Source organism: Gymnodraco acuticeps, unplaced genomic scaffold (assembly GCF_902827175.1).
Source record: "Gymnodraco acuticeps unplaced genomic scaffold, fGymAcu1.1, whole genome shotgun sequence".
NCBI lineage: Eukaryota > Metazoa > Chordata > Actinopteri > Perciformes > Bathydraconidae > Gymnodraco > Gymnodraco acuticeps.
In genome coordinates, this window is record NW_022990559.1 from 1727442 (window position 1) to 1754153 (window position 26712).

Here is a 26712-nt window from a genome sequence, read left to right on the forward strand (position 1 = left end):
ACGAAACTGTGTCTCAGGGCTCCTTAATATTTAAAAACCTATAAATGTGTCATACTCACCTAACAGTTAGAAACTATGCTAACTGAAGATACGAACTATTTTTACCGAAACAAAGCACAAGTCTCACAAGAAGCGTCTAAATGAGGCCTGAGCGAAAAGTTGCTAACACAGTTAGCACAGAACTCACGGTATAAATACCCTTATTACTTATCGTAACTGCACATCCAATCCAGCGATTAGCAAACTGAGATTCCACAGATTCCAGAAATATCAGTATCATCTCTGAGCGATCAGAACTCGCGACAGGGGAAGCAAACACAGACATCACAACACGTAGCTTCAAGGAGCATTCACGGGAGATCGTCTCACCTTAGCTGTTATTCTGATCAAAAGTCGTGTTCAATGGCATTAAACGATAAAAACGCTGCTGAAGGTTAATCCAGTGGTTAATCCAATGTGTCTGTGTCACTTTGAAATGATTCCTGATAATCCATCATTCCATTTTTATGTCAAAAACGGAGATTTCATATTAGCTGCTAATGATAGCCACCAGAGTGTATCGCAGCTTCCGGTTCCGGGGCATTCTGGCTGCGCATCACTCATTCACCAATGGGTAATGTTCGGACAAAGTAAACGGGCAATATTATATTTGATATAAATCATAATTATATTGCTGCTAAAAAGTTTCCCAAAGAAGCGTGAGCTTTCACAACATCCCCCAACTTTTTGTCTCTTTGCATGTGTTACCTATCATAATATGCATGTATCCATAAACCATTTATAAAGATACATGAACCTTAGGTAAAGGGTCAACTCATTAAAATGTTTCAGCGACTATGAGTGCCCAGATGTCTAATGTAATGTAGTAAAGTCATTAATTAGCAACACAAACACTGAAAGCTTCCTCAAATCTTATTAAAGTCTTAATTATTTGCCAGAGTTCAAGGGTAACGGTTACAGCACACAAATACAACACTAGTGCTGTTGCCATGTGTCCTCTATGCCAGTGGTTCCCAAACGGTGTGCACACTGATGTGCCGCGAGGCAAGTCCGGGTGTACCGTGGGATTTTGTGACAACCATACGTTATTATTGCGATATACAACTACACAACAAATCATTATTTCTTAATTTACTATATCAGTACTTTGTAGGTTTATATGTACGTAATCTGCGTGATTTGTGCATCCACATATCCACGTGCAGTGCTGCATAAACATGGCTGAGTCAGCGATAACTTTCGAGGGGTGGAGGTATGCGCATTATTTTGAGTTCGTCCCATAGACTGTAGGTGTAGGTTCGTCCGAAGAATAGACAGGAATGTGACGGTGAGGTGCAAACTGTGTCCAGGCCAGAAGCTGTTATCCACTGCTGGAAACACCACGTCAAACCTCAACAAACACCTGCAAAGAACACATGCTAAGGTGAAGCTACCGCACACGCTATTTGTTGTTTGTTGATATCACGTAGTCTGTTCTTCTTCTCTGTCTTCCGATTGTTGCCTGTTTTGAATGACAAATACACACTACCGCTGCCTGCTGGTAAGGAAAGTTATTGCCACTCACGCATGCGCAGTTCATACGTGCTCCGCGAGTAAAGTAACGAGTTACTTTATGTAGATAGTAACGAAGTAATATATTACTTTTTTTAAAGTAATATGTAATATATTACATTTTTTTAGTAACGACCCCATCTCTGGAGTTGGCGTTCTCTACTCTGGTTTACATGAAGAACAACAGGAGGTCACGGCTCTCTGTTGAACAGGACTTGCGAGTGGCCCTCTCCTCAGTGCCACCAAGGATTAAAAAATTCTGCGCGCCCCGACAGGCACATGTATCTCACTAATTTGTAAATCGGCAAACATATTTACAATAGCACATGTTTCAATGCTGATTGCTGAAATGTTACATTTATAATGTGTAGTTCAGGACCATGGACAATGCAGCTTCCTTGCATTGACAGTTCTCTGTGCTGAATTTCTGCTGAGTTTCCTTTGCCTCATTTTTTATGTTGTGACCTGTCTGGTTTAAATGAGTGTGTTGCTGCTTTGATGAAGCCTAATTTGATAAAGTTTCAAATTAATTTCTGAAATATTTCGTTAATAAATATTTCGTGAGTAATATAGTTGTCTTTGTCACATTTTATTTGGCATTAGTAAATAATTATGCACATTTACAGATATTTTACATGATATGAGTGATAACACGTGTTATAAGGGCTATTTTGCACAATAGGTGTGCCTTGAGATTTTTACTTGTCCTTTGGTGTAAGTTTGGGAACCACTGCTCTATGCTACACTAATTACCTTCAAAGGACACCAATTAACAACCATATAGTGAAACCTTGGGAACATACTAATAACTGCTCAGTAAATCACCTACATAATAAGAAAATATTATATTGAGATTATTCATACGCAAATACAATACGTCTAACAGATGGAAGGGTGGCACGAAAGACCATGATATTCTCATTTAAACTACTGTTATGAGACTTTCACTTACAATATTGGAATAATGATATAACTATCACATCTTTAATTGTTCCAGAAGGGCACTTGAGCTAAAGAGAGCAGAGGGGCATCGGATTGAGCCAGTATATACACCACTCAGTCCTCTGAAGATCCCTCATGTGAGGCATGAAGAGCAGCATAATGTACATTAAGTGGAGAAACTGAAGCAACAAACGCTCGTTCTGAGCCTCGCCGATCTTCTGACGCTGCAGGAATAATTGGCACATTTTTGAAGGGCAGATATTTATGCCAGTTTAGCGGCAGACTGTCAGAGATGGATGGTGCTGTGCAAGCTGGTGACAGACGTTGTTAAAGAGATCTCAAGAGTGGTGACTGCTCAGATTTACCCAAACAATGAAGCAGTCGGGTACATTTGAGAGTAAAACAATTCACTTCAGCACCTCTGCTGCGGAGGTTCTGACCTTCAAGCTCCTCGGAGGTGAATTCATCTAAAAAAGATCGTTCTTGCCTCTCTCATGAAATCATGTTTTTCAGTTAATCTCCGGCCTAATACCTTATTCAGCCCTTTGACAACGGGCTTAGTTAGATATTCAGCCCGGTCTCCCATCCAGTGTCTGAACGAGGAGCCTCGGGCAGGTCATAAACACAATGACTTTCGCACAATGAGATCATTACTTTCCACAAAGTCAGATTTCTCCAATACTTCCAAGTACAATCGCAATGTGCCATTTGAATCTGCGTCTGTTTCAGATCAATGGTATTAGATCAAGGGAAGTCTGGTGCAACAACATGCCCACCAGCATCTCAATGTGTGTTGGATCAGAGCATCAAACTCTTGGTTTGAAGCATCCTGGATTCTGCGACTTAAAGGCAATGCCACTGTTTGAGGACAATTTAAGTTAGTACTTGTGAACATGGAATACTTTCTGCCAAAGCTAGAACACTAAAGGGACTAACACTTCAAAAACATATGGGGAAGTAGTAGCTCTTCTGACAGATGGATACAGTTTGAAGCTTTGTTTTGAGTCTTCTGGGATGTGATTACGCGCCAAAAGTTTGTATTGTTGGCAAATCAATGACTGTCAACTTTCTCAAAATATGCCCTTTTTTCCTTTATTGTGAAAAAGAGACTATTAAGTTGTCAACATGAACAATATAGAGGTATATGACCATAAACATGCAGCCATGCTCAAATCGCTTTTGATCAAAATGTCCATGGTTGCAAATGACTTTGAACGTGAAAAACCCAGATGCATCTATATTTCTTCAACTCATTTCTTAAAAAGGTCAAATTTAGAGAATTGATAAAAAGTGCTTATTATAAAATGCAGAAGCCTGATAATGAAGTCTTTTATGATGTTTAAAAGAAGGTGTGTATATGTTTTTCTTCCGACCAGATATTTGGATATGCATCACGACCCGAGCTCGTCGGTTTTGTTTACGACGCACAGACATGACCATAAACAAGAAGGAGGGAGTCTGTCGCAAACTGGGTTATTCTGAAATGTTTCCATTTTCAAACACAGATCTTGAAAACTCGTCTTTTTCGACTCCACTTCGAGCAATAAAATGACTAACAAAGCACTTATATACTAATAAAGGACTGGCTTATCTATAGCCAGTTGAGTAGCACTTGAAATGTTTTGGCTCTATGAAACCTGATGTACTTATATGATTATGTTTTCTTCAAGGTTGTGTCTTCCTGGTCGAATGTACTTATTGTAAGTCGCTTTAGATAAAAGCGTCAGATAAATGTAATGTAATGTAATCTTAAACCCTAATAACATCAGAATATACAACATCTTAATTAAAAAAATGCTAATATTGGAGTTTATAGTAGCATAACACAGGTGTTACATAACACCTAAACACTGACATTACATTACATTGCATTTATCTGACGCTTTTATCCAAAGCGACTTACAATAAGTACATTCGACCAGGAAGACACAACCTTGAAGAAAACAGAATCATATAAGTACATCATGTTTCATAGAGCCAAACATTTCAAGTGCTACTCAACTGGCTTTAGATAAGCCAGTCCTTTATTAGTATATAAGTGCTCTGTTAGCAGTTATTTGTTAGTAATTCTGACTGTGCTTATGCATAGCAGTCATTGTTTAGATGCAATGTACGTTATGGAGGATTTGGGGAATTGGCTTTAAACGTGTATAATGTTGGATTTGTTTTTGACATGTTTTAAATCCAATCTTTGTTGATTGCATTTTTTCCATAATTCCTACCCTGTAGCCTCTCCCTGAAACCAGGATGTGACCACATGTGGATCTAGACGGGCCCTAAGTGGACCAGTGATTTAGAGAGCCTCTCTGGCCAGAACATGACGCCATATGGAGCTCGTCAGGATCCACACTGCATGTACTCCAGCCTGGGGGTCCAGATGAGGATTTTGACCAACTGTGATTTATGGGACATAAGTGGGGTACCCAGATGTTACTTTTGGATTACATTTTTGCAGTCTTGATTGGTGAAACTGGCCATTTAATAAATTAGAAATGCCATGGCAAGTGTACGAAAACAAACTGAGTAGAAAATGGTGCTGTATATCGGAGGAGGATACTCAGCACAGGTGACATCCGCCCTGATTGCTAATGTGTATGTCTCTGTCGGCGAATAACATTACTAATACATTTTTTATTTCTAATTTGATTTCAAGTGCATTCGCTGCGTTTTTCATCTGCTTTACAAGTGCAGGTTACCTCTTCCCCATCATGGCCAGTCACATTTCCAGGAAGGTAGGCAGGAAATGGAAAAAGTGAAAGCGGGAATAGCAATACACTTTACAGGCCTTGATGGACAATCCCATACTTCAAAGTACACATAAAGAATTTCCAATGCTCTGAGCGGTGATTCAGACGGTGCTTGCAGAAAGAGATAATTAACGGGTGACCTAAAGCTCAATCAATCTTCCTACTTGTTCTGTTAAGGTCAGGTTACTTTGACAAAGAATAGCATACACTCATATTTGAGAAGTCTGTTTGTTTTTGTATATTTTTATAATTAATTATAAGTATTGCAATATCTGTATTTTAGCTTTAAAATGTGTTCTTTCTGTTTATATGGATGATCCTGTTTTAAGTAAGTAAAACATATTTGATTCGTATGTCATTCTGTTTGCTGTATTTATATGTAAGTTACTAAAAAGACCATGCGTTCTTTAATCAGACATGTTTCAAACGTTTGGATCATGACTTGAATGTGGGGATTACATTAAGATATTTTTTTATCAAATAGAATTTAAATATTTGAACTTGTAAGAAGAGCATAACTACAGTGGGGAAATATGCATACATAATTGTGAGAGATTCACAAAATATCTGAAGCATGCACATCCAACAACTTCTCTAAGCTTCACAGCAAGATCATGCATTTTTGATATTCCACTGGTGATTTTATTTTTTATATTTTTGTCAATACAGCTTCTTGTCATACATATTAATATTCATAGAAAGGACAAAACACTCAGGTAAAAACAGCTGCTGTACTTAATGAAACTTGTTGTGCCTGATGAATTATGCTGTGTTAACAACGAACAACAGGAATCTGTCCTGGACTTAAACTCGGAAGTATTGACGGCAGCTGGCAGCTCTCCTAGAACATCTCACCCTGGCGACCTCTCATTGCAGAGCCCAATAACAGATATATGTCCATCTCCAGGGCCTCATCAAATGCCAATATAATGCAAAGAGGGTCAAAAATCAAACCTGCAGCCTACTCATAGAGTTAATACGTTTTGTGTTTGTTTGAGTTATATGATTTTATAAGAGAGAGGTTGAACAGCAATAAAGAAAGCTGCATTAAGAATATATTCTGTTTATCTTCTTACCACACATATGTATAGGTTGAAAGTACACACACACACACACACACACACACACACACACACACACACACACACACACACACACACACACACACACACACACACACACACACACACACACACACACACACACACACACACACACACACACACACACACACACACACACACGCACACACACACACACACAAAGTTCAGTCTTTGTTATTTTGAACTTTTTATCCTGATGTTTTGTACTTGACATTTAGACTTGAAAATAATTTGCATATATATATAAATAAGGCGCGTTATATAAGATTTGATGCCAAGTAGCAGCATGTACCATCTGTAAAGGAAGCCTTCAAATCAGTTGTTTCATAATAGGATTTCAAAGCAAAATGAGACAGATTTCCAAAGAAACTAAATCAACGTTGTAACGCTCTTTGGTCAATCAGACACCAACGGCAGCACACAGCAAAAGAAAGTGACGTGAAGCAGGGGAACGATTAAAGCACATGAAAACAGACAGAAACATAGACCTGGGAATAAAAACAGGATTCACACCCATGTTGGTCGATACAGGGTCTCTCTTTAGCAAGACACCTGCACAACTTCTAGGGTTTATCTTGTTTTTAAGGAAAATGCTGAATACACCTTTTAGAAGGTTTTCTGTAAGTAGTGACACTTTTTTCAAATAAATGTTTTGTGCCAGAAAGCTCCTTTAATGGAGATACAGCGTCAAAAGTGGGAGATAGAGGGGATGACATTGCCTGAAGCTTCAGCGCACTCAGGAGGCAGACATGGCATACATGCCAGCTTTAACCACTTAGCTATCCCACGGCACAATAGTGACAACATTGAGCCTAAAATAGTAAGTTAAAGTTGATCAAAAGGAGCTAACATTTAGTGAAAATAAATACAAAATGACATTTGAAGACTACCTTCAGAACTAAATGGCCTCAGGGATATAATTGTGGGAGCGGAGGTGAGGGTTTCAGAGGTTGAGGGCTGCAGGCGGTGTGAGATGACACCAAACATGAGCCTTAGGCTCGGAGAGACAGATAGTAGAAAGTCCTCTTCCCTTAGTTCACTTCACTAGTTTCTGAATTAAGGTGGAATCCTCTTAGGAAAACCAGAGTGGGTCAAGTCAAATCAGGCAGATATTTATGCCAGACTAATATCTTTTTTCTGTCCCTCTATCTTCGTGATAAAGTAGTGCAGCCACGTCTGTGTGTCTGCTGACATCCCTTTGAACTCGTGTCCTGTGAGATTGCAAAAATGGTCTCCAATATCCATATCCCAGCCCTATTTTAGCCCGCGGTGGAGCTTCAAAAGCTTCAAAGCACACGACTGACTTCTGACCTCGGCGAGAATGATCCTCTGATGCATGTCAGACAGGGTGCAGGAAGTGTCGTACTTCCAGGATGACATCTAAGCGCGTCGGGGGGTAGAAGAGGCGCAGGAGAGTGTACAGGTGTGTGACTACACTGCAAAGTTGCTAAGAGTGCTGTTTGGGAAGCCTAATTACCCAAAGGAAAGAACAACACACTGACAACTGGTCGTCAACCCCAAAGGCACATTCTGACATTTCAGAGAAGGTCAGAGCTAATTACCGTGCAAGACTGTTCATACAAGAGGAGATTGTTTGTGTGGAAAAATGCTTCTAAATGTGAAGAAGGTTCCTGGTGTCACAACCTTTATGTTTCACGGTGACATATTGACAATGCCTAAATCAATTGATACACGTGCCAAAAATCACTGATGTGGCGCGTGGAAACTGTGGGTCAATTAGTCGATAATGAACTGACAGTAGAGTAACTGACAACAACTTTCATAATAAAATAATTAAGCATGACTGCTAAACATCTCACCTAATCACCTTTTTTTTTTAAACCAGTGCCTTTATTTGAGTTATAGCTATGAAAGGGGGGGACAGAGGGAATGACATGTGGCACATAGTGTTGGATACAAACCCGGCTCCTCCGCTTGGGAGCGATACGCCGGCCAATATCACCTATTTAACAATAAGAAGGATTAGCTCCTTTTCCCTCATTTATTTAATTGTAATATGAACATCTGTAAGACAACAGATATCCTCAGGCTCTGGGTATTTGGCCAATGGTATTAATGGGTATATTCCAACTTTTTTGTACATTTTATAGACGTGACGATTTTTTAATTGAACATTTAAAAAGCACAAGTAATCACTAATTAAAATGTTGTCTGCAACTCGTGATTATTTGTATAATTGTAATATATATTTAAGTGTATATATATGTATTATATTTCTGATTATTTCAATAATTGTTTAGCAAATTGTCAGAAAAGTGTGGAAAAAATGCCCATTTTAAATTGCCATGGACCAAAATGCAGAATACTGTTGTTGTCTTTCTAACAGGCCACAAGAAAAAAACATCCACTTAAAAATATATTACCTGTTGACCAAATGATAAATGAGTCAACCTATTGTCATTGACTCATTTATCGTTTAGTGCATGAACAGTTCTTCCTGCTTCTTAACCCGGAGACAAAGAGTTAAGATAGTATCTTCATGACTTCCCTCGCAGAGGCTCTATCATTGCATCACAGGATATAAACCATTAGGATCTGACAGGATTCATTATTTAGAGCTCCATTTGCATGGCTCCATTATCCCTTGCATAGAAACAGAGGAACATCATGACTTATACATACGAGTTTTGCGTGCAGAGTCCTCCACAAATAGCGAAGAGATGTCTTCGTCTATGCCAGCATCATTTTTGGCGATGCAGGTATAAGCGCCCGTATCCTCAAAGTGCACGTTGCTGATGTGAACCTCACTCCCATTAGCTTTGAGAGACAACAGAGAGAACAGACAAGGAATGACTTTCGGAAAGAGATAAAAGGAGACCTGCATGCTACCATCACTCGGTTACACAAGACTTCTCTAATTTGTTGGGAAGGGAGGTGAGAGGTTTGTTTCTCTGAGACTATGAGGAGGTAGGAGTTCAAAGTGAGAATGTGGCTCATGTCAGCCACATGCTGTTTGTGTGAGCACTGGGACAGGTTTCTGCTTTAATGGGTTTGTGTACAAGCTAAAAATGGAACACATTTGGCTTCATTGTTGATTGAAAAATATATGAGGCTTTATTCCACAATACTTGATACTGGGGCCAGACAACAAACCAAATGTATCAAGCACCCACATTTCTTGATGATTTAACATATTGCAATTTAGAGCTAACATCTTTAAAACGAAAAAAGCCACTATGAACCCAAAGTTAAACCGATTAATCAAAAACAGGCCAGCATCATCGACTGCATTAAAACCATATTAGGATTGAGTCAAAATGAGAGAAGGATTGCAAGCACTGATAGAAAATGAATGGTTTCATTTAGTGTTCTTGATGGCCATTCATTCATCTTGACATAGATTTTAGTTTTTATCGCCAGCACTGTTTTACACACAGCAATAGCGTCAGTCATAGTAGTCGTGGTCATATAGTGATACGATCAATGTGTCAGTGGCAGCAATTGTAAAAGTAGCTGCAGCAGTTAATGTAAGTAAGAGGTGCAGTAACATAATAATGGAAGTAGCAGTGGTGTGAATAGGAATCAGAGTAGCATATGATAACAAAGGCCCTATGTAGCTGTGTACGTAACAGGATGTATGATTACCTAGAAGAGCATCAGGACTGTTTTAGGCATATGATAGCTATGCGATTAACATGATGATTCAGCCTCTATGGAGATAGACATATGACAAGCACGATCATCTCAGACGTGGGTCGTAGCTAATCTAAACTAAACATTGTATACTGCTTTGAACCGGTATTCCACCATCTTGTGACTGTGTAACTCCCTCTCTTGTATATCAGCATTTGAAGTTGTTCAGGAACTAGTTGTACAAAATGCTCTGTATGTGAAGACTACTTCCATTCTTGCAAGGATAATAAATATGTATCCTGTTATTGAAGATCAAGCCGGTGACGAGTGATACTTTTCTAACACACGTGTAGATGCAGAGAGCAGTGAAGCAGGAGTACCTTGCAGGGTGAGTTGTTTGGACAGCTTGGAGGTGATGTCCATGCCGTTCTTCAGCCAGGCCAGCCGCGGGCTGGGGATGCCCTCAGCGTGGCACCGCAGAGAGGCCGTGACGCCCGGCTCCCTGGCCTGGCTCTCTGGGTACACCCGGATGATGGGGGGAACTGAATTATGGTATAAAAAAAAGAGAGAAGGAAACAGAGAAGGAATAAATGCAATACAATGGTTTGTTTAGTATCACTTGAGGAGGGAGGTAACCTTATTGAATGAGAAGTTGCCAAGCTTTAACTTATGGGTTGGCATTAGCATACACTATCAATAAGGACGAGTGTTATTTTCGGCAATGCCTTAAGAAAAGGTTAACATGCTCCGTGAAGCCAAACTAATCAGATAGATAAATAAGGGAGAGAACCTCTGTGCGGAAGTTATTGATTTCACTTGGTAGACATTGATTTTATGTAACCTTTTCTGTCAGGCAGGGAATGAGGGGATAGAAGTGGAGAAAACTAAATGTGTGATGAACAAAAAAGGCAAAAACGAAACGTCGCTCACTGCTGCAAACTGTGCCAAAAGCTGACTGCACACATTCCTGCCCTTTTTATCCTACCCCGAAGCAAAAACAAACAAACATTAAGAACAATCCTACATACTGTATTTCCAAGAACCAAAAATCAACATGAATAAAAAAAACACACAAACACATTAATAATGCATTTATGCAATGGCTGAGGATATGCCACAAGTGTTGCTTTATACCCGATGGCTAAATAGTTAGAGTCTTGCTCCACAAAACATGGAAAATATCAAAAGAATGAATTTGAATAATCCTTTAAAGGAAGCAGCCTTCTCTGGGTAGCATCCATCCATCCATCTTCTCCCGCTTATCCGTGATCGGGTCGCGGGGGTAGCAGTTCCAGCAGAGAGCCCCAAACTTTCTTTTCCCTGGCGACATCAACCAGCTCTGACTGGGGGATCCCAAGGCGCTCCCAGGCCAGCGAAGAGATATAATCCCTCCACCTGGTCCTAGGTTCTGGGTAGCATAACAATGATAAAACCTTTCAAGAAAAGGATAGCAGTATCTCTGAGGACACTCTCCCAAATAAATGGTGACAGAAACTTGGACTGTGACAATTAAATGTTTACAGAGCGACCACAGAAAGAATATTCCTGTCATCCTAAGACGTCATCCTGGCAGGGGTTTAAGAAGGGACGTCACATTTCTCCATCTTGCCATCTTGTTTTGAGCACTTTCTCGTAGCCTCTGTGGCCCAAATCAGTGTCCTCCTTTCAGACTTCAGAGACGTGAGATGGAAGCGAGCGTCTTGGCAGGTGACGTGCTGTAGAGACCATTTCCTGTGGGCGCTGGGTCAGAGGAAGTCTTCGAGGCAAGGTGAGCGAAATGACTGAAGATTGTTGCCACGGCCATCTGGTAACTCCCGAGCTTTGGAGCTCGTGTCAACCTGATGCCAACACGCCATCCAGAGTGGGCCACCAAGGATTCTGAAGACACTCAGGTTACTTTACCAATCACAGTGACGGAGACACTTATACCCTCAGCAGTAACAATGTTCACCGAATAGAGCCTATGGAGACAATTATTTTCTACGATCTTTTGAGTGAAGATTATGACTGACACTAAATATCTTTACACACGCCTGTATGAGAATACAACACTTTCTATGTGTGTGTGAAGCTCATGTTTTCCTCTGGTTTTAACATCCTTCCTTTTTTTCGGTGTACTCTGTGTTTACTGTAAATCACTTAGTGACAGCCTTGATCGTTAGAATTGCTCTGTGGATTATTTTTGCTTGAATCTATAGATGCATGGTATGTTCACCAATCACCCTGAAAGCACACACAGCAAAAGCATGCATCTCAGCATTTCTATAAGGGTTATATACTTCTAAAGCAATATGTATATTCTGTGATTTAAATGTCTTGTATTTTCACCGTCAAGGCCAAGCATACATCCAAGAACTTGTACTAGGGAATGGAGTTAAAATGTACTACAGGCAATATCCAACGAGCACATAGATTCTCACTATAAGGGAACCTGGCAAATTAGATGGCTAGTTACCTAAACACATAAATATGGTGAGAAATTCTGAAATGAAGCTATAAAATGAAGTTTGATACTAGTAATACAGACTATTAAGAGCTGTAATATTAAGTCGTGGTTATTGGATGTCACTGGTTACGGTTCTGATAATTGATTAATTATTTGATTTACTTTTAAGTAAAAATGCCAAACATTTGCTAGCTCAAACATGATGATTTGTTGCTCTACCCTGTATTTCATGGAGGTTCAATTAGAACGTTGCTGTCTTTCAAGTTTAGTTTTTTTAGATTGGATGAAACAAGTATGTTGAAGACTTTAACTTAAAGTGGACCTATCATGCTATATTTGAATAATATATTGTAGGGCCATACCTATATAAAACATGTCTGCAAAGTTATTTTTTCAAAATACCAAACAGATCACGCATTTTAGCCATGCCTCATTTCGCTCTATTTGCTCTTTTTATCCCTGTTTTTGCAAGGGGCTGAATCTGAGAAGTCTTCTTCGCTGCTTTTGTGGCAGACTACAGCGCCACCCACAGGCCTGGCATATGTACTACAGCGTCTCCAGCGCTTTCGAACGGCAATGGCCGTGGCTGTCTCCTCCTGATAGGTGGAGAGTTGCCCATATAGGCGGAGCTCCTCGTTTCTGACGTCAGAGATATTTCAAATCTGGATCAGCTCCGTTGCAGCCCCGTTTTTAGAGATGTGGGTATGGAGGAAAAGAGAGAGGGTTGTGTTTTCTGACACTTGGTGAGTTCCCTGACACACCGGGGACACATATTCATGTATAAAGGACGTAAAAAAGTGCATTTTGCATGATAGGTCCCCTTTAATATTGTTCACATGAAAAACAAATCCACAAACGATTATCTTCAGATTAATCAATAATGATTGCAGACCTTCATAGGATCACTTTCATTCCCTTACATTACTGAAGATAGCGAAGCTTAATACATCCAGAAAAGTGTTAAAGAAACCAAATATTCCTCGACTGTTGAGCTCACTCAATCAGTCTAAAATGTTACAGACTAAGCTGCACTGACCCAAATGATCACAACCAAGATAATAAGGTTCCTCTTTGCACATAAACTAAGAAAGTACAGTCCATACAAACTAAGTGCTCATTATGAAGCCAAGGCAACACTTCCCTTCTCTTAGGCTCTTTTAAATTCAATAAATGAATCAAACTATTGCAAATTGATGGGAAGTTCTGAGCAGTATTTAAGTATTTCAAGATGAATGATCATTTGTTAAATGTCACTGTACAAGACGATATTGTAGAGGCACATTTATTTTCACAATTGTTTCTGTGAGTATGGCAGTGATTGTGGGAAGAGTTGGGGGTCAGGGCACACATGGCATTAACCTATGTTGCTGGCCCACAACCACAACAGCCCATAAATCAACAGCTGTATTCTGCTAGCAAGACCGGCCAGACTCCCTCGAGCGCCTCATTAATAAAACCTCCCAGGCAATCTAACAATGTTGCATTAATTAGTGTGTTTGAATTAAACCACAATACATCAACAGGAGTTTTTTTAAGTCTAGAAAAACCGTTTACCGTCACATTGATCAGTATCGGTTAATTTGTCAGCGACAGACACATCCGTTGAACAAAAGCTTAAGCACAGATAAGATATATAAAATAAGCATATATTTCAATTAATGCTGTCAAAATTATCGCGTTAACGGTGGTAATACATTTTTTGAATACGTGCGTTAAAATATTTAACACATTTAACGCATGTGCAGAATGGCCCGCCCCATACATCCCACCAGTGGCAGCGCCAGGGTATGGCTGGGGTAGGCTACACCCTAACCAGAAACGGTTTTGAAAACTTTTGTCACGTAGTGATCGTCTTCTCAATAGAACATCTTTGATAATGTCTTCTGGCCAATCAGAATCAAGATAACGGCGTGGTGTTGTTGCAGGAAGTCCCGACGGAGAATACTTTTGCTGTAGTACAGGGGTGCACATAACTGGTACGCAGGTTATGTGCGTAATCTGAAATGCGTACCGTCACTTGTGTCACAACGCGCATTTGCGTACCGACGTACTTGTGAAGCTTTTCCAGAAGGCGGTTAGATCACCGGACGACAGAGTCGGTCTCCGTGTGCACAGACAGGGCTGCTGTTAACGTCGGTCTGTACAACGGAATTGTGCCAAAACTACGCCAACCGGCTGCGGAGGGAGACTCCCCCCCTTCACTGGAGAACTGCGCTAAAACAGCTGATCACAACGTTCACACTCTGTGGTCACGAAGTACTCCACTAGCCCCCCCTGTCGACTTTCCTGAAGTACTCCCCCGTTGATAGAAATCAACACGTAATGAATTAAGACCCCACGGTTTGATGATTGATAGGTGTGTGGGTTGTCTTTCATTTTGACACGCAGAAAAATGTTATAATAAACATAGATACTGTATGTTAAATGGATATATCCGCCTTCTTTCATTTATCTTTCCATTCCCACAACAATATACATAAATAAATGGCATATTTTGGACATAGTTCGAATGGTGATTAATCATGATTAATTAATTTTTAAGCTGTGATTAATCTGATTAAACATATTAATCGTTTGACAGCCCTAAGTTAAATGCATTATTTCCACTGGATGCTTTACAATAAGCTCTATTGATCTGGATTCAATAGTGCTGTAGCGACGCGTCGACTTCAAAATATCGTCGACGACATATTTCCGCGTCGACGCGTCGCCACCATAGACTGTATGACGCCACACACACGTGGGTCACCCAAAGCAACAAGCCGTTCGCAATCGCACTTCTAACACAATGGAGACTGAAACGACTACCACCTCCTCCTCACAGGATTGCGCACGAAGCCCCCAAACGAAAACATCTCGCCCTAGGTCTTCAAAAGCATGGGAATATTTTAAAGTTAGTCCAAAACGCAAAGATATTTATATATTTATATCTCACTGAGACTGCTGCTTGACCGGAAGCAGTAGCTAGCTGTGGTGGCAACCATTAGCAGCTAGCATTTGCTCTCCGATTTAAAATGGAATTATGGATTATAAATTCAATAATTGTTTTATACATAGACGTTAAAAACCTATGGATTAACTGATTCAGCCGCGTTTTTTCTCATTTGAATGCCATTGAACACGTATTTTGATCAGATTGACAGCTACGGCGGTGAGACGATCTCCCTAGAAGCTCTGTGAAGGTACGTGTTGTGATGACTGTATTTGCTTCCCCTGTCGCGAGTCCGGATCACTCAGTGATGATACTATGTACCTACATAATCTGTGGAGTCTCAGCTTTAATCGGATATATTGTATGTGCAGCTACGATAAGTAATAAGGGTACTTTTATCTTGAGATCTGTGCCAATGTCCGTTAGCATTTTTCGCTCAGGGGTCATTTAGATGCTTCTTATGAGACTTGTGTTTTGTTTTGGTAAAAATGGTTTGTATCGTCAGTTAGCTGAGATTATTTCCGTTAATCTGGTATAACACATTAATAGGTTCTTAAATATTAAGATCCCTGAGACACAGTATCGTGAAAAACATTTTTTTACATTACGTTTTTTTTACATTACGTTTTTTATGAATTGAACAACAGAAAAATAATCGTTCGATTAGTCGACTAATCGATCAAATAATCGCCCGATTAATCGTTTTCAAAATAATCGTTTCCCCCCAGCACTAGGATTCAACGGGTTTCCAAGGAACTGCATTTGAAAAAAGCAGTTTCATGTTATATTGAAGTATTTCAATAAACGTTGTTTTTAATTTCAAAGCAAATTGGTGAATATTTTGAAGGAAAAAAAACGGGAAATGTATCCTGATATGAGAAAAATGTGGGTTTAACACACTTATTTGCACAAGTACATTTTACCAATAAATACTTTGAAGTTCCAGTCATTCCTAATAAACTAAATTCAAAAGTAATAGTTTATATGTATATAAGTGTGTGTGATTGCATGTTTTTCTATCCTTCAGAGTCTACCTGGAAACAGGTGAGATGGGTCTTATGATCAGGATGGTGTTTTGTAGGGTCCTATACAGTATATAGAAACATCTTTCGATGCTTTTGAAACTTATAGAAAATAGATAGCATGGCATTAAGCCCACACCTCATCTCATACACCATTTTGGGTAAATTGCTTGTGAGATTTGAGAAGATAGAACTGGTTGGTACTTTGTGCTGAAGATCACCAATCAGAGCTGCACCACTACAGGTGTCAGATAGTTTGCAGTAAAAGAGTACGTGCAGTGTGTGGAGAGGTGCAATTACAGAGCATGTAAGTGAGGTGCAATCAGGGCTGTGAATGAGTCGTTTGGCTGAGGGAGAGCAGAAGCTCCAGTCCTCTGTAGATTTCATGGACCTAATTCAACCAAACATCTGTGATGGGAGGGACACACCGCCTGCCAAAAACTCAATCCCAGAGTAGTTCCATGAAACATCCAAGAGAGGTCCCTCCGCAGTTCAGCACGACATACTTACACACATAACTGTGTTGCTAGGTTTATACACTGTTTCAATATGTGTATGAATACTGAGCTTATGGGGTAAGCAGAGGGGTGCCTGATCTGGTTTATATTAAAGATTCTGTATTATTAAAAAGGTAATAGGTGTACGGAAAAAGTGAATATTACAACTAAAGGCACATTTAAATGTTCTTAGTATTTGGTTTGGAATTTGAAATTGCTTTCACAGAAGGATGTATGCTAATTATTGAGCCTGGTTCCAGATTTTCTTTAAAATGTTATGCTATTCAATTAAGCCTGTTTTTTTTGTTTAAGTAAATGTTGTGGATAAGCTTTTTTAATCAAATAGTGACAGAAAAAACTGTGATTGAGATTGACAGACCTGTAAGTGTTTGTATAAGTCAATTTAAAAGTATAACAAATAACTCAGTATTTACTCTGGTCATCGTAACATGTTTTAGAAGAGCCCTATTATGCTTTTTGGGGTTTTCCCTTTCCTGTAGTGTGTTGTATACTTTTGTTTGAATGGTCTGCAAAGGCTAGAATGCCAACGTTACCTCCAGAGGGAGATCTCTTACACACACCACCCCCCCTTCCTGAAACGCCTCAATTGGACTCCTTTGTTTACTTCTGTTATATAATGACATCACTATGTTACACCTGTTGGCTAGAGTTCCTACATATTGTACGTGATAAGCTAAGGGGCGGCACATCTCTGCAGCACAGGCAGTGAACATTAAAGCATGTAGAAGCACAACATAAACATATGCACATAAAACTCATAACATGTCTTATTTAAGTGCGTTTAGCAGGCTGTACAATTGTATGTAGATTATCCTTGATACACATCAATGGATACATTTTCACTAAGTGCCGAATGTCTGCCTTTGTAAGAAAACGCTTCACTTCTCACCTTAATGTTAAGCCTGAGAAGCTTTTTGAAATAGCTTGTATAGATTTTCCTGTCAGGTATTCACTGTGAATATCTAGCTTATCTATCGCTACTGTGAACATGTGACTGATGGTGACTCAGGGGGATGGGATGAGAGGGGTGTGTCAGAGACTTGTGTAGAAAGAGACAAGTTTTATAAATGTTGCTGAAATCCCACTCTAGCTGCCCATTGAGCTCAATAAAGGTCATTAGTTTGTTATTTGAGGAAAAACTCATGTCAGTGAATTTCCCCCATGACTGTGAATAAGGGAGAGAAAGTACATCCTGAGCTGCTGTGGATATCTATTGATTATATTACATGTAAACCTGGACACTGATAAGGGTAAACAATCCCCCCCAAGGTACAATTCAATAATAAAAAGGGATTTATAGTATAGCCAAGAGGGTACATCTATTTCACCCTCCTGTTGTCTTCAGGTCAAATCTGACCGATTTACTACTTTCATCATCATCATAACTTTTTTGTTTTACATTCGATTGCATTAAGGCTTCATGATATCCTTCACAGTAGACGTTTGAACATATACAATCGCTGATCACCACTTTCATTGCATTTTGGAAGATTTAGTCAACTTTGTAACACCCATGGTGTTCCCGGTCAAACATGACCGCCATAAAGAAAAGGAATTAGTAACCATCCGGATCAGATAAAACACACACACACACACACACACACACACACACACACACACACACACACACACACACACCCCCACACACTATAGATGTGTTCCCCCCCCTTATGTGCCCAATCCCCCCATGTGAATCACACCTGGCACACACACACACACAGAACAATTTGGCACATGTCCCACTCTTATGTGACCATCCCCCCACATGGATCACACCTGGCACACGCAATACATGTTCAGTGTCTATTCTTTGTATATTTACTGCAGTTTTTCATGTATACCAGTAGTCTGATACAATATGTACAGTTTGAAAGGGTGTTAAATGAAATGTGGTGATGATTAATGGTTTTTGTGTTAATGTAATAGCAGTTAAAACAGGACCGGTCAAATTTGACCGCAAACAGCAAAGTCAGGGGGGGGGAAACGAAGACAATAGGAGGGTTAACTAGAAAACTAAAACAGAGAGACGTTAAGGCTTTGAATTACTGTAAATTTAAATGTTGCGCCGATGTTATCAGGAGAATTGCTGTTAGTTTAGTATAAGCACTGTTTCGCTAGTTAAAGCAATTACTTAGACAGAATTTTACATTTTGTTGAGCTACATTAATGGATCAAAGTTAAAAGAAAACAAAACTAAAATGAAAACAATGATTAACAGAGTAAAATAAATGTATTAATAATATATGTATTTATTTGCGTTTTAAAACATAGTGGTCCACTGATATCTAAAACGTGTAACAGTAGAGGGAAAATAGGAGCATGTGTTTTTATGTCAGTCACAGATGTAGGTTGCTTAGATATAACAGGTGTGCCAGCTGAAGCTCAGTGGCTCAATTAGGCCAATGAACTGTTTTCATAATATTAGTTTGGATTTGTTAAGTGATCAAATAAAAATAACAGTGAAACAGAAGCCAGAACGTCTTCATCTTTTAGTAAGAAAACAGAGTCTTTCAGATTTGATTAATCTAAAAGAGATATGGTCTAACAAACGCAGACTGTAGGGCAGCATCGGCACCTCTCTTTCGCACATATGTCCTCTCCATAAATGTATATTTGCGGAATTAAACAAATACACTCACCTCCTAAAAGGCTCTTCCAACTACAACAAACCACAAGGAAGGTATGGTTTTATATGATGGGCAGAATGAGTTGCCCTAAATCCTTTTTGATTGGATAATTGAATATATGCCTCAAGATGAGTCATTCAAAAACATTTAAGAGGAGAGAGTAAGTGGATGATATTACCATAATTAAAACCTTGCAATTACAGTATATGCCTCGAGCAACAAGTCAAGCTGCAGTTTCTTTTAAATATATGTATTCATAATTTTAACCTATTAAACATTTTGGTGAAATGTTTATTATTTGCATATGGTGTATGGATGGCCAGAATGTGTTTCTTGAGGTCAGAGGGACCTTAGACAAAAACAAATAATCCCATCCTTCATCCATTAGCTCCAAATGTGAAGAGTTTCCTCAAATGAGACGACAGTGGAAGGCAGAGACCGCAACCCGAAAACAGAAATCCTTCGTCCTTGACATACATTTGATTTTCAACATATTTTTTACCAATTGAGAAACTAAACAATTAAAAACATATTCGATCTTGAGAAAGATGTCTCACTGTGTCTTGGCTCTAAGGCTTAAAGGGGCTCATGTTGTTCAAAGTGAGTTTGGCGCTTCAGGTGTTGATTGGCCTGTGACATCATCAGACCTGAGCAATCAGCCGGCACCCTGCTGTCTCTGAGCTCTACACCTCTACCTGCCGATAATGATGGCTCGCAGGAAAACTACCGATATGCCGCCCTCTGAAGCTTCCAGTTGTTAAGCTTGAAGACATCAATTGCAGTAAATCTGCATTTTCATAAGCCACCATGAGAACCATGAAACTCTGCTTTTCCCCTCTCAAAAGGAAAAGTTTATTCCCTGCCTTTTGAAAATGCTTCACTTCCACACTCCACCAATGTGCATGTGTTAACTCCATTCCCTATTTCATTTGCCCGGACAGTGGTGAATATGAAAGGGGGCGAGACGGTCGGTGGGATTTTTCCACTCACAACTCGTTTCAGACAAGATGTGAGAGAAGCTTCATTCTGATGTGTTTCTGAGGGTGTCAGGAGAGCCACTGCCAGGAGAGTGCGACACAGCGGGGCTGACAGCTCCATCATAAAGCTCCCCAGCCAGTCGTCAATCACTCAGCAGGGCGCCAATCGGCCATGGTGCCCTAGAAGACGAGGAAGCATGCAGACACACAAGTGAAGAGGACACACAAACTCCATGGCAGGACACCACTTCCCCATCACAATACTGTAAGATGTCCAGCTAAGCCTTAAAGACGTGCTACAATGCTTTAAACAAATTCAACTCAAGGCGAGTTTGTGAAAAACATGTCTGTCAACACCATAGGATTGTGAAATCCAGTGTCCTCTCCATCACATATATATACAGACAATCACTCATACACTCCTATGACAGAGTGTACACACACACTGACGTCCGCAGACACACACTATGACTAATATGCTCACATAGTGATGAAAGCCTCCCCTCTCAGCTGCGATCACTCTCTCACCTGAGCGTCATGCCTCAGAGGGAGGGACATGTGGGAGTAATCCAGCTCTTTTTTCCACAGAGCCAGAATCCAATGCATCACATGTGGATCACGTTGCTGGTGGAAGAGTATTTTTTAAGGATTAAACAAAAGACGGCTGGAGCTATTTTAAGAAACTATCGACTGCAATTGAGAAGTATAATTGATCTTCAGGGAATACCACTGCCAAGGTGTCGTCTTCAGTGTTTGTTAATTTTCTGTTTTTCTGTAGGCGCATTATCTTATTTATTATTTACTGCAAATAGTCTAAATAATAGAAGTAAAATAGAGGCAATTGAGTCCACGAGACATGGGGAAAAAAACATAGCTTAAAGGTGGGGTAGGTAAGTTTCAGAAACCGGCTCGAGATACACTTTTTGTTATATTCCATGGAATGCTCTTAACATCCCGATAGCAATGAATATCTGAAGTGCTTTGACAAAAAATCCATAAAAAAATGTCATCTGTGGAAGCCGTGGTACTGTAAAAAGTACAACCAATCCGGGCCGGCTAAACGGATTGGATTGCCACCCTGTCTGTCAGCCTTCCATCTCGTGCACGCACAAATGTATCTCGTGCCCTCATTGGGCGTGCCGTCATTGGGCGTGCATTGCAGCAGTACTTCAATGACTCGCCAGCAACAGGCGGCCACTTTCACCAGTCTGCTGACGTCATGTGCGTTCATGTGTGTTGGAGGAGGTGCTCTGTAAGGAAGTCTGAAGGAAGGGGCGGATTATTTTCGGCTGTGTACTTTCAAATTTTAGTGCACTCGAGCCGGTTTCTGAAACTTACCTACCCCACCTTTAATATACCATAGAATGAAATATTCATGATTCTGATATATAGAGACCCCCTCAATTCACCGTTTGTACTGGATATGACCAGGGTTACGATAGTGATAATACTTCTAATAAGAGTATATATTATTTATTATTATTATTATATTATATATATTATATTTATTTCAATAAAATATGATGGGAGTGCAAATATAAAAGATTTAGAAAAGTATTGGACTCTTGCCTATTGGACTGCATACAGTGTTTTTGTTTGAATAAGCCGAGAGAAATTACCAATATTATCAAGAAATGTTTTTTTATCAACTCTGATGATATGCTTTAGAAAGCAATGTAAATATACAGACTGTATGTTTTTGATAATTCCCAGCAGGAATACCTTTAGTTGAATGTTCAAAGTGGTGATCCAACACTAAGGCCGCAGGTAAGAAAAAACAAAGTCCATCATTGAACATTGGCCTCAGGTCGTCTTCTGGCAGGTACACTTATGAACTACTTCATGTCTGAACATGTTGTTTATATTCGACCGCTCTTGTCTAGTGAGAGAAACTCAAATAACCTTGGGTATACTGTATACAGTATCTGGCAGGCTAGTTTTTCACTTTATTATTCATTGAATTTGCCCGTTATATATAGTGTCATACAAAGAGAATATAATCACATTTGAGAAGTTGGAACAACAGAATATTTGGCTTTATTCCTCGAGTAATGACTATAAGGTAATATAATCTCAATAGATGCAGTTTCAACGCACATTTACGTTATCTCAATTTCTTTGCCGTAAAGCAAACCCCCCTTCAAAAAAACAAAACAAACATGTCCCAAGAGGCTCACACTCTCTTAGGTAAGTCTACTCTTTTTCGGTGCCTTGGCAAGGTAACACTCAGAGCCCTCCTCTGATGCAATATGCAATATACAGGGCAACTGTCTGCTCTCCGGGGAAAACTTCAAGTCGAGTTCAGCTGCAAGAGACCGTCCTGCCCTGTGTGAGGATTCTGGTTCTTGAGCTGCTGTTCATTCAGGTGAGCTCAACTACTGTATATATTACATTACATTACACTACATGTCACTAGTTAGACGCTTTTATCCAAAGCGACTTACATACTCAATACTGTGGGCAATCCCCACAGGAGCAATTTGGGGTGAAGTGTCTTGCCCAGGGACACAACGACATGCTGACTGCAGTGGGGTTTGAACCTGTGACCCCCTGATCCGAACACCTACGCACAACCCACTGCGACACACGCCTCCATATATGCTTTGTATGGCTCCACATGAAGCTCTGGCCCCTTCCTAATAGTACAATGACATAATTTGGAGGGTGGCGGGACTCGCCTCAGTCAAATGAATGGAGAGGGAAAATAACTCTAATTTCGGCTTCCATCTCATTTTACAACTTTTAGGACCTAATAATGTAAATAAGGGTTATTCAAGTCTTCCTACTGGGTATAAATATATATGCTGTGAGAGATAAACGTCTCGTTCCCAGTGTAAGTCAATGGAAAAAGTATGGGACCAATGACATCACAAACTGACACGGAAGCACCATTTGTCCAATGCAATTCCTGGGGGCTCGGTATAGATTAGTCCACAAGGCCCATTTGGCCTTTATAACACGTCTAATGAGCCCCACTCCTCACTTGAGAATCCAAAGAGATTGAAGCGGCATGAGTGCAGAGTTACAGGGGCTCACATCCCCCACCAGGATAAGGTGGTTATTCTTTGAACAGTATCAATAGATCATTCTCAAAAACAGTGAGAGGGCGATTATGTATGGCATTGACAAATAACTGCACATGTATGCTGCATCGGTAATGTGTTATTATATCTGCGCACTGAGCTTGAAAGATGATGCTGCCATGCCAAAGTAAACACAACATTAGGACCCATATTGTTACATTTTACCTATCACAAACACTTACATTTCAAATGATGCTTTCAAAATGAATGCAGCTCCCTAAAGTAGAACACTACATGCAGCAGAACATGTTGGTGTATTTGAAGATTGAACGGAGACTTTCATTAATTTACCTTAAACAACAATTTATTTTCTGCTAAAGTGGCCGGCGGAGTGGACAAACTTTGCAGCCGCAGTACAAATTAGATGCAACTTTATTGATCACTGTTGCTTAAGTGGGGTCACTGCAACAAAGAAAGGGCAGTTTTGATCAGCATGAGGTAGAAGATACTATAGAGCAGGCCTATTCAAATGGCGGCCCGCGGGCCAGATGCGGCCCAGAACCAACTCCCGAGTAGCCCAGCCTCCCGTAGCCAAATTCCTACACTAGTACAGACCATGAATGCAACACTCTGCGTTGCATAGAAACTGGGGTTACGTACTGTAACCCAGCTTCTATGAGTATAGGCGCAGCCCTCTAAGGCTAACGCTATTGGGTAATCCCACTGCACGTGTGCAGCACTGACAGACTTAATCCACGCCCACCTATGACGTGGGCCCCACCTTCGGCCTCACTTCCGTATAAATAGGAAGTAGGCCCGTCCAACTGCTCCCACACAAACAGCTTTTCTTCAGCTATTCGCGGAGCCAGTGGGGCCGAACCTTAGAGGGCTGCGCCTATACTCATAGAAGCTGGGTTACAATACGTAACCCCAGTTCTATTTCGTATAAGGCTTCGGCCTCTAAGGCTATCGCTATTGGGTTAGGGGCGAAGCAGGATGTAGTCCACGCCCCACTGGTCCGTCCGTTACCAGAAGCACAGAAACACCTCTACTCAATTAATAACCCATGCGAAAAGAAAAGAAGCATCACAGTCCCTGGAAATATAGCATTATTCCAAATGAATATTCTCTTAAGGGAATGAAGGTGAATACCCGTCGTTTAAAAAGTAGAGATAACAATCCCACTTGTTAAAACGATAAAAGAGGGAAAAAAGGGGCAGCTCTCTAAATGCCAATAGGCAGGAGAGAGGGCACGCCGTTTATTCCCTGACATTTACTCAATCTGACAGAACACTCAGTACTGAATGTGTCAGAGATGATTGGGAGACATCCCTCAAATAAAAACGAATAAAAGAACAGGGGGAAGACCACGATGCAGCATTGCAAATGTCTTCTACCGTCATTCCTCCGTGCAACGCCCTAGAGGTTGAAATTCCTCTGGTGCTGTGCGCTTTGATGTTTTCTGGGGGATCCAACCCAGAGGAAACATACGCCTGTGACACAGCTTCACACAACCAGTGTGACAGGCGCTGTGCCGACAGAGGCTGCCCTATTGAGCGCTCTCTGTAATGCACAAACAGGCGCTGGGACCTGCGCAACGCTGTGCGTGCAATATAGCATGACAGCGCACGTACGGGACATAGGAGATGAGATGTGGCTTCTTCCTCCGATGTGTGAGGAGGAGGGAAGAAACCATCCAAAGTGATCACTCTCGATCTAAAAGAGCTTGTGATCACCTTTGGCATAAAAGCCGGGTTAGGGCGCAAAACAGCTGAGCTACCAGCTCCTTGTATTCGTATACATGACGGAGCCACAGATAGAGCAGACAATTCACTCACCCTTTTTGCTGATGTCAGCGCCAAGAGCAGAGCCACTTTGGCTGACAAAAACTTTAGGGGAACCTGATCTAAAGGTTCGAATGGAGCTTTACTTAGTGCGCCAACGCCGAATCCCATTGAGGCGCCAAAGTGCGTGACACCGGTCTGAGTCTCTGTACTCCCCGTAGAAACCGTGTTGTCAGAGGGTGACTAAACACCGTGCTGACACCAAACCCTTCGTGGCAAGATGATATGGCAGCCGCGTACATTTTTATCGTGCTATAAGCCAATTTTCTGTCCAGTAATGTCTGGAGGAACGACAGTATGTGAGACAGGGGGCACCTAACGGGGTCCAGGCTTTCCCCTACACACCAGCGCTGGAACGCTGTCCATTTGACTGTGTAGGATGCCCTGGTGGACGCCGCCCTTGAACCCTGAATGGTACTGATAACATTTTTAGAGAGGCCCAGCCCCTCTAAATGTTCCCGTTCAGGGGCCATGCCCACAAACGTTGGCCCAATACTGGGTGACTGCTGATCGCTCCCTCCACCTGGGAGAGAGCGTCCCTGCGCCACGGTATTTCCAACGGTCTCCCTGACAGCATCCGCCGTAGGCATGGAACCCAGGACGCTCCCGTGCGTTCCGGTGCTATTAAAATTGCTGTCAGTCTCTCCTCCTGCACTCGGTCCAGGAACCGAGGAATCAGAGGGACTGGTGGGAAAGCGTATAACAACCCCTTGGGCCACGGCCTGTGTGCGAACGCGTCCACGCCCAGGGGGGGGTGGTCCTACGTTCTCATGGAGAACCAGAGGGCACACTGCGCGTTCTCGCGTGCAGCGAACAGATCCACCTCCGCTCTTCCGAACCTGCTCCATACCTGGGAGACCAGTTCGGGGTGGAGGCTCCGATCCCCTTGGTAAGGACCTCCTCTGGACATTAGGTCCGCCCCTCTGTTCAACACGCCGGGGATATACACCGCTCTGATAGAGAGTACGTGTGTTTGTGCCCAACACAGCAGCCGTCTGGCTGTGTTCAACAGCTGCGCTGATCGTACGCCTCCCTGGCGATTTATATATGCTGTCGCTGCTTTGTTGTCTGTCCGAATCAACACATGCTGATTGAAGAGCAACGGGGCGAAGTGTTGGATTACTCTCCATACGGAGATTAACTCCAGCACGTTTATGTGGCGGGACATGTGAGCCGGCCACTGTCCTCCCACTGCCTGGGACCTGCACGTTCCCCCCCAGCCTGTGAGAGAAGCGTCTGTAAACACCGCGGTGTGTGACGTCACTCTGCCCAGGGGAACCCCCACTGACAGGACGTGGGGATTTTTCCAATAGGCTAAATCCGGACCCACGGAAGGGGGAACGTACACCATGCGTCTCTTCTGACGCACGGGGTCGATATGCAGAC

General features: G+C 41.3%; 1 protein-coding gene across 1 annotated transcript in view; it reads right to left on the reverse strand.

Moving 5' to 3' along the window:
• The window catches only part of fstl5 (follistatin-like 5), a 200649-nt gene that overhangs the window by 36464 nt on the left and 137473 nt on the right, over positions 1-26712 (reverse strand). The window contains exons 9-10 of the mRNA XM_034227644.1: positions 10318-10479; positions 8987-9121 (exon numbers count right to left, since the gene is read on the reverse strand). Coding sequence (XP_034083535.1) covers positions 8987-9121; positions 10318-10479 — 297 coding nt within the window. The remainder of the gene's footprint in view (positions 1-8986; positions 9122-10317; positions 10480-26712) is intronic.